Raw genomic sequence first — 8,408 nt, forward strand, 5'->3', positions numbered from 1 at the left:
GATTTTTTTTTTCCCTTTCTTAAAATCAGTGTCAGGGCAGCCAAGATTCAAAGTTGACCTCCTATATATTTTTATTTCAATTGTGGTCCTTTTTTATTGATCTTTATTTATTTTGGATTTTTTTTTAATTTCATTTTTTTTCATTTAGTTTTATTTAATTTTTATATCAAATATGATACTTGTTTTTTTAATTGTTTTATTTTAATTTTATTCCTTAATATTTTATTTCATTTATTTTTTTCTAATTTTTATTTTTATTATTTTTATTATTCATTTTTAATCCTTTTATTAAAAAAATTTCAATTTTATCACTCAATATTTTATTTTATTTATTTATTACCAAGTTTTGTTCTTATTATTTTAATTGCCCTTTTTTATCCCTATTTAATCTTTTTTTTTTAATTCCCTCCACATTTTATTTATTTTATCTCCTATTTAAGTCATCTTTCTTTGATTTTTTTCATCATTTTTTTAGTTTATAGGTTATCTTGGTTTGTGGGTGAGTCAAAGTTAACAAGGTAATTTTGAAATTTTTTAATGTTTTTTAATTAATTTATTTTTTTTAATTTTATCTTTTAACATTAGACCATTAGATATTAAGTTTTTTTTTTAATTTCATCTTTTAATATTAGATCATTAGATATTAAGTTTTTTTTTATATTTTTTTTATGAGATTATCTCAGGTTGCTGGTTAGTTAGATTAACCAAAAGTGACCCAATTTTTTCAATGTTATTTATTTATTTATTTAATCATAATCTTTTTTTCTTGCTTATTCTTTTAAATTAATCTTCATCTCATGCTGTGAACCCAAGTTGACTCATTTGTTTTTGAAGTTTTTTTAAATTATTATTTTTAATTTTATTTTTTAAAATTAGGTTATTACATTTTCAGTTTTGTAATTTTTTTATCTTTCTTTTTATAAGATATCTCAATTTAATATCTTATATATTTTCTAAGTTAAGTTGAGTCTGTATTATATAAATATTTTTTTTAATATTAAAAAACATTAACGGTACACATCGGACAGAAAAAAATCTATTTTATATCCAAAACCTAGATATCTTTTCCACCCTTATATCTTTACTTTGGAACCATCGCAGTTAACAATGGGAGACCTAATTTTCTTCCCTTACTTTAGATGTCATGTTGAATTTGTCCACTCCAATAATCTAAGTTTTTGCGTCCCATTTTCTGACGTCTTGTTCTTGATAACAAGTGCAAATCCCCCATTAATTACTTTTTTGGATTAGTATTGAAGTAAGGGTTGTATTGGTAAGCACAAGTGTTTTTTTCTTTCATCAAGTAATTAATACTAGAGGAAGGATAGCCCTAATGTGAAAATAGCATCCAATTTTCCTCTTCTTAGCTGCTCTGATTTTTTTCCCCTTCAACTCAGCAGACCCTCGATTCTGAATCATGTCTATCTTAAGCAAAGGCAGCAGCAGCAGCAGCATGGGTACACCATCATTCCATGAACTTAAGAAGCAAGCTTCTTTCTTCTTCAAGGAAAAGATTAAGAGTGCTAGACTAGCTCTCACTGATGTCACACCGGCAGAACTGTAAGGCTTTTGTTAGTTATTTTATAGATTGAGCTTTTAAACAGCTAGTAGTCTAGTAGTGATTTATTTCAACAAGGGTTTGATATGACATAGCATGTATGTCTTTTTGATCTGGGTTATATGCGTTTCCTGGTGGTGCTTGAATAATATTTGGAAGGTTGACTGAAGAAGTTACAAGTGGGAATCCATGGGCACCAGACAACCCTACACTTGGATCCATTTCAAGGGCTGCTTTTGAAGTTGATGATTTTTGGAGAATTGTGGAGATTCTGCACAAGAGGTTTTCATTTCTGGTTTCATGATTTATTTTCCCTCTTGTTATCTCTTTCCTGACTTGGATACTTCTGTATGTTTGAACCTTTCGGCCAAGTCAGATTCTCGAGATTTGAGAGAAAGAACTGGAGGTCCTCTTACAATTCCCTTATTGTACTTGAACACTTGTTGACTCATGGACCAGAGAGTGTGGCAGGCGAGTTTCAGATTGACCAAGATGTTATTAGGGAGATGGAAAGCTTTCAGTGTATAGATGAAAAAGGGTCTGTGATTCTATTTATGCTTGTATTCATATTTATCTTCTTCTCATTACTTCACATGTATATATAAGCTACCAGCATTTTTTTGTCTTCGTCGTCACTTGTAACAAAAAATATGTGCAGATTCAACTGGGGTCTCGCTGTTCGAAAGAAATCAGAGAGTATCTTGAAGCTGCTTGAAGAAGGACCTCTTCTCAAAGAAGAGAGAGCGCGAGCTAGAAAGGTGACTAGAGAGATTCAGGGATTTGGGAGCTTCTGCCACAGGTTTTCATCAGCGCAAGGCATTCTACAGGAATCATCTAACGGAACAGTTGCAAGAAGTAATTCTCAGTTCAACGATTCCTGGGAAAATCAATTCTTATCCCCGAAAGAAGAAATTTCGATCCGAACAGTGCAACACAAGGACACAAATTCCGAGTCTGCCAAGAAAAGGGCGAATCTGGATTCTTGGGAAAGTACCGTCAACGTTTGCCAAATGCCCGAGAAACCTGGAACAAGTCTCAAAGAAAACTTGGTTCCTAAGAAGAAAGAATTACATCGATGGAACGGCACAGGAGAGGGAAATCCCCTTTTGGTTGGCAGGAGAGATGAACCAAGGATTATAGAGGAAAACCACCCCTTTAGCGACTCCGAGAACCAAACCACTGCTTCCCTCCTTCGAGCAAGAGATGAAATCCTGCAAGGATTTTAAGATTTCAATCTAGTAGACATAGCGTCTGCAAATTTCTTTGTGCATTAGTCAGTGGCCAAGGTTTGTTCCTGTTATACGTGTTGTGGGTTGTACAATCCTGTAACCCAGTGAAAAGACAGCGAGCATTGAATTTCTATTATGCTAATATATACTGAGATAAGATGTGTTTCTTTAGCACTTTGTGAACGGTTTCGCATTTGATCAAGACTTCGATACTTGTGTTAGAGATGTATTAATTTTGGGAGTCTCCTAGCTCAATGGCTAGATATGTTTGCCTCAAATAGACTAGCATTTCTAGTTCGAAGCTTCAAATTTCTCAGACATCTATACATATCCATCCCGAATGACACATGGTTTTCAGGTTTCATTCAGTTGGCTGAAACAATTTTGTACAAATAACCAAACACAGCCGAAGTTAACTCAACCAATGCGGCATCTAAAACACTACCCGCTATCTTTCATGCAGCTATTTCTATCATCTATACACGGTGAAGCAAGGATAGCCTAGAATGCAATCTATACAAACATGATTAACACGCAATATAACTGAATGCATGGGATTCTAATATTTACAAAGCCAGTCTTGAATGGCAAGACGCAATGCATGGTTGGGAGTGAGATGCAAGTGATCTAATCTCAGATTGGTCATTGGAGATGTTTCACGGCCATTTGCCAGCCATCCACGCAAGGCATCTCCTTCATACGTGAACCCATCCGCTGCCACCTGAGGGTCGTGCATTATTTCCTGAAAGAAAACCATTTGATATGTTAGACAAATTGAGCAAAATACAACGCCTGAACCCTGTTCTGTGGTAATCAGAATGCTTGCTAAAAACCGCACTTTGGAGGACTGATTTTTCAACTTCAAAATGAGCTTGTAAGCGCTGATAAAACCATGCCACTGCATGTGAATATCTAGAAAATGAAATAATTGCTGGAAAAAGAATATGGGGAAGGGGGAGAAAGGGTGTGTTACTGTAGTGTAAAACATGGTGTACAATCACGTTATTCTCAGTTCATTATAAATGCATGCCATCTTACCTGAAGAATAGGGCACAAGAAGAAAGATGGCACCGGTCTCTCCTCTGAAACATGCAGCTGTTCCAATTCCCTTACCAGTGTAGGTGTTAGGTCTGGTCTACCCCTACTGCTCAATTCACAGAACTGCAAGGCCAAATCCACCAATCGCCTTGCCACAATCATTGGCCATTCAGCCGATGGATCCAAAATTGAGGCTAATTTTCTTGTTCTACGCACCTCACCTACCAATCCAGCAGGGGGCTTACCGGTGAGTAGCTGTAGAATGATTACTCCAAAGGCATAGATGTCAGACTTCGGTGTCAAGACTCCAATTCTTTGGAACTCTGGATCTGTATATGGAAAGGAACCCTTTGGAATAGTGCTCCAATGAAATCTTGGCTCATAAAGACTATCCTCTGTTACCAACCTGCAAATTCCAAACTCACATATCTTGCAGCCAAGTTCAGAGTTTAGCAGGATGTTTTGTGGTTTCAGATCACCATGGACAATCTTTTCGGGTTTGGAAGAGTGCAAGAAGCAAAGGGCACTTGAGATTTCAGCAATAATACGTGTTCGAATCTTCCATGTCAAGGGGGCAATGTTGCTTTTCTGGAAAAGGCGGTCTTGGAGGCTCCCATTGGGCAAGTACTCGTACACAAGAGACCATGCTTCTGGACAAGCACCAAGCAGAGTCACCAGATGAGGATGCTGTAGTTTGCCAAGAACTTGGACCTGCTTAAATAAATACTATAGGTTATTTCAGAGATATTGTGTGAGATAAATGGTGCTGGGACATTCTAGATTCCAAATCAGATGGTTTAATATGTGTCTCGTTAAACACGGCATATTTTTTGCCGATCATCCCAAATATCAAAGTATGAAGATCATATCAAATAGTGAATTGTCCAAATAATTGTCAAATACCCACGGACACTCAAGGCATGAGTAAGGCATTGAAAGGATTAGTAGTGATAGATCCAAACAACAATATGGGATATCTCTCTCTGCATAGACAGACAGAGAGAGAGTTACAAAGAGCTCTAACCTCCTTTTGAAACTCTGATTGCCCTTGCATGTTATTTGGATGCAGCCTCTTTATAGCAACAGTTCTACCCAACATTTCACCCTTGTAAACTTGACCACAACCTCCCTGACCAAGCTTGAAGCTCTCAGAGAAGTTGCACGTAGCAGTTTGCAAATCAGACAAAGAAAATTCTGCTAATTCAGGCAACTCTTCAGTGATTCCAAGAAACCCATTGCAGTTTGCAGTTCCAGCTTGCCCAGGGTTTCTCCACCGCTCAAGCCAATGCACAGCTTCCATTTTCTGCCGTCGGATCCTCTGCTCTTCCTGCCGCAGAGACAAAATGGATGTTTGAATGAGTTTTAATTCTCCAGAAGCTTCCTCACACCTGCGATTTGCTTCCTGTGCACGAATGTCTAGAAGAGCAACATTTCTCATGGTTCTCTCTAGCTTTCTAGCTACTTCTACTTTCTCCGTCAATAGCTTTTCTTGATCCTGTATTGTATTATTGAGTGCATCTTCAGCTTCTTTTCTAAGTTTAACTTCATGTACAATAGCAGATTCATAGATTTTGACCTGATAAGAAAAGAGTAATTAGATTCTCTCCAATGAAGAACCAATACAGCATGTACCAAAGTTAGCCACAGGGAAATGACTAGGAGTACCTATTTTTTATTGCAATCACATTTTGCTTAAATCTTCAAATAGCTAGCACACTCCCCTAACTTGGAAGTCCAAATAAACATCTCGGAGGAAAAAAAAAGTGGGTAATTTAAGATTTTTCAATGATAGGGCGAGGAAATATATTTGGGAAAACTTGCCAGATTCCATGATGCGAATTTGTATAAAATTACAGCAAGTAATTTGAAATGGAAAGCTATAGAAACACATTAAAAAAGAACATGAAACATTACTGTCTATTTCTTAAGCAACCTTGGTGTGAGGTGCACAGGAATGATGGAAGTTTCTACCCAGAAGATTCAGAACATGATGGGCACAAAGTGAGATGACCACTAATTTACAGTCTCCTCCAGAGTTTACACTCTGAGGAGTCAGAAAACAGCCACATGATCTACAAACCAAATCTAGAAATGAACCGGGAATACTGAAGTGTGGTTACCTTGCTGAAAGCTTCCATTGCTTCCAGTTCCAACGTTTTGCACTTCAACAACTCTTCAAATGCTTCATTCCCCAAAGCTTCTGCTTCTAAACTCACTTCTTCAATGTGAGAATATGAGCTCTCTTCCTCCACTTTTGGATCAGAACCTGAAGACACTCTCATTTCAGTGGAAGTGCATCCTGAAGCACAGCTGCCATTTGTTGAACTAAATGAAACCTGGAGAGGATTTGAATTTTCAGAAGCTTCTCTTGTCCATATACATTTCCCTTTGTTGATAAACCGTATCTCACAGAACAAGGGAGCATGTTTCGCAGCATAGTTTTCTTTGCAGGAGCTCTTTTTGACCTTCATACAACTGTATCAAACCAATAGGATTGAATATAGAAAGGAACATCTAAAGTTCCCAGTAGAGCAATAATGCTCCAGTATGTAAAACATATAGTAAAAGACAGTTTCTGCCAGGAAATACAAGCCTGCTGATGAAATTTGCTACAGAGGCAAGATGATAAGTAAGGTATTACTCTCCTGTTCTGAAGTTACATTCAAAAATTGAGTAGTCTTTGACACAGAATGTATATTTGTCTTTAGAGATGATGATGCGTTATAGTTTTACTTTCAAATCTATCGGTGCATGGCTTACAGATTTAACAAACATGAAACTATGCACAAAGACAGTTGTTGAGCCGCTAGAATCAACAAAAGTATTTTCACGAAAGAAACACTTAATGGAGATCACCGAAATACTGGAATAAGTGATTGTGATAATACTGGTTGTCTGCTTACCTTTCTTTTACAGCCCCCATAACAAGCTTCCTGACACCATGTCTGTTCACCAATTCTACAATTCCCTTATGAACTTGGTCACTTTCAATTGTAACAATAGTTGCTTCAACCTGAACATTGAGCATTTTCCCTGAGATGATTAGCAAATAAAACAAATTTCTGAAATGAAGAATCATTCAAGTGGTTACTCTACAAGCAGATTCATAAAAGTAATACAGCTAAATCAAGTTGCTATTAAATTAAAAAAAATCCTTGAAAAAAGCTTGACAGCAGGGTCAAAGGCAAAGCTGCATTTCTTAACAGCAGAAGTAGATCAGGAAGAGTACTGTCCTGGCTTACAGTTCAGTGACATAAAAATCACTTTCCAGGCAAAATTAAAATATCATTCTCCTACATGGACAGAGATCTGATCTGAGAGATAGCACACCTTTGCTCTACGACAAATGATCAAGTAATAATCAAAAAGTTTCTTCGTCCGTTCATTCTCCTCGCTTCTAAACGCGGACACTACTTCAGCATTTGCTTGACTAGCTGGAAGCTTCCCCACTACAATAAAAATCTAAAAGATGTGATTATACACTCCTATATAATCGGAAATCAAAGTAAATATCTTAGTCGTAAAGCAAAGTTAAAAAAAATCCTCACAAAAATTAACAGTAAATTAAAGAATGAAGAAAAATCCCATCTTGGATCCAAGAAACTTTCTAAAAATAAACCAACAATTGAATAAACAACAAGAATGAAAACAAAACAAGAAATAAATTGAATTCAGCAAACATTTCAAGATTCGAGTACAGTACATTGACCAAGAACCAAAAAAGAAAGGAAGCAAGAGAGATAGAGTTTACAGAGAGTAGGTATCAGAGGAGAAGGACGGTGAACGTGAAGTAAACAAATTTGTCTGGTTCCCAAGCTTTCGAAAACCCAGTTGAGCAAGCCCACAGCTTTCTCTATAGAATTCCCTAAAGCCACATAAACTCTTTCGCTGCTATTTTCTTCCGCAATGTCCGGCAACTGAGAGCTCAACATCCCGTTAGGCCCGAAACCGAACCCCACAGAATGGGAATTTGGGTTCGGGTTGTGGTGGGGCGGGTGGGCAGGATTTAGGAGCTCTATTTTGCTGGAGAGGCTAGAGAGAGAGAGAGGATTAGGTGTTTCTTAGTGGGAGTCACAGGATTTGGTTAGAGAGGGCAAGTCATAAGTGAGATTTTTTTCAGTATCTGTCGGTTTCGCAGAAATGAACGATGGTGTAGACCATTGGAATTTTGTGTTGACTGAATGGAGATGCAAAGCAAAGGGCACGTAAGTATGAGGAAAGAGACACTGGCAGGATTGACGGAGGTTTATTTTTATCTTTGTTTAAGAAAGGATCGTACGAGGAGAATCCTTACGGAATGAACTGAAACGAGCAAGCGATCTCGGAGTAAAAAGTTTTACGTTGTGGTCATTGCCAAAAACATGTGTAGAACGATGCCCTGTAATATAAGAAATATGATTTAATGCAATTGAATCGTCCATTATATTAGTTTTTCTGGCTGTATAATTATATAGTAATAAAATGAATTAAAATCAAGGAAAAGTTACTTAGGAATCAAGTCAAGATATATCCGAACCTGGTAACTTTAGATCAACTCTGGTTTATACATGTGCCCTATGTTATGGAAGACCAAAAATTTTGAA

General features: G+C 36.9%; 2 protein-coding genes across 4 annotated transcripts; one reads left to right on the top strand and one right to left on the bottom strand.

Annotated features, from left to right (window-relative positions):
• Window positions 1-1,095: 1,095 nt before the first annotated feature.
• On the top strand, window positions 1,096-2,989 carry LOC105133167 (uncharacterized). Of its 3 annotated transcripts, none has more exons than XM_011037028.1 (5): window positions 1,096-1,273; window positions 1,398-1,560; window positions 1,718-1,840; window positions 1,935-2,096; window positions 2,217-2,989. In XM_011037028.1, the coding sequence occupies exons 2-5, from the start codon at window positions 1,418-1,420 to the stop codon at window positions 2,782-2,784; spliced, it is 996 nt and encodes a 331-aa protein (XP_011035330.1). In that variant the 5' UTR covers window positions 1,096-1,273; window positions 1,398-1,417; the 3' UTR covers window positions 2,785-2,989. The 3 variants fall into 3 exon arrangements, with proteins under 3 accessions (XP_011035330.1, XP_011035329.1, XP_011035328.1); XM_011037027.1 differs by having other exon boundaries at window positions 1,401-1,560; XM_011037026.1 differs by lacking the exon at window positions 1,096-1,273 and having other exon boundaries at window positions 1,280-1,560.
• A 96-nt stretch (window positions 2,990-3,085) lies between these two features.
• On the bottom strand, window positions 3,086-8,186 carry LOC105133168 (U-box domain-containing protein 33-like). Its single transcript, XM_011037029.1, has 7 exons — window positions 7,577-8,186; window positions 7,156-7,274; window positions 6,729-6,838; window positions 5,946-6,300; window positions 4,850-5,401; window positions 3,826-4,536; window positions 3,086-3,529 (listed from the first exon to the last, which is right to left on the bottom strand). Exons 1-7 carry the CDS (start codon window positions 7,755-7,757, stop codon window positions 3,347-3,349), a joined length of 2,211 nt encoding a protein of 736 aa, XP_011035331.1. The 5' UTR covers window positions 7,758-8,186; the 3' UTR covers window positions 3,086-3,346.
• Window positions 8,187-8,408: the final 222 nt, after the last annotated feature.

This window comes from Populus euphratica, unplaced genomic scaffold, assembly GCF_000495115.2.
Source record: "Populus euphratica unplaced genomic scaffold, PopEup_1.0 scaffold42.1, whole genome shotgun sequence".
NCBI classification, from domain to species: domain Eukaryota; kingdom Viridiplantae; phylum Streptophyta; class Magnoliopsida; order Malpighiales; family Salicaceae; genus Populus; species Populus euphratica.

Bases quoted from the DNA above. Each gene is read 5' to 3' on its own strand.
- LOC105133168 (XM_011037029.1), bottom strand. From the start codon at position 7,757: ATGTTGAGCTCTCAGTTGCCGGACATTGCGGAAGAAAATAGCAGCGAA. The intron at 6,839-7,155 runs GTGTGCTATCTC...CTCAATGTTCAG, and splicing joins TCATTTGTCGTAGAGCAAAG to GTTGAAGCAACTATTGTTAC. The intron at 3,530-3,825 runs GTAAGATGGCAT...GTTTTCTTTCAG, and splicing joins TCTTGTGCCCTATTCTTCAG to GAAATAATGCACGACCCTCA.
- LOC105133167 (XM_011037028.1), top strand. From the start codon at position 1,418: ATGTCTATCTTAAGCAAAGGCAGCAGCAGCAGCAGCATGGGTACACCA. The intron at 1,561-1,717 runs GTAAGGCTTTTG...AATATTTGGAAG, and splicing joins GATGTCACACCGGCAGAACT to GTTGACTGAAGAAGTTACAA. The intron at 2,097-2,216 runs GTCTGTGATTCT...AAATATGTGCAG, and splicing joins CAGTGTATAGATGAAAAAGG to ATTCAACTGGGGTCTCGCTG.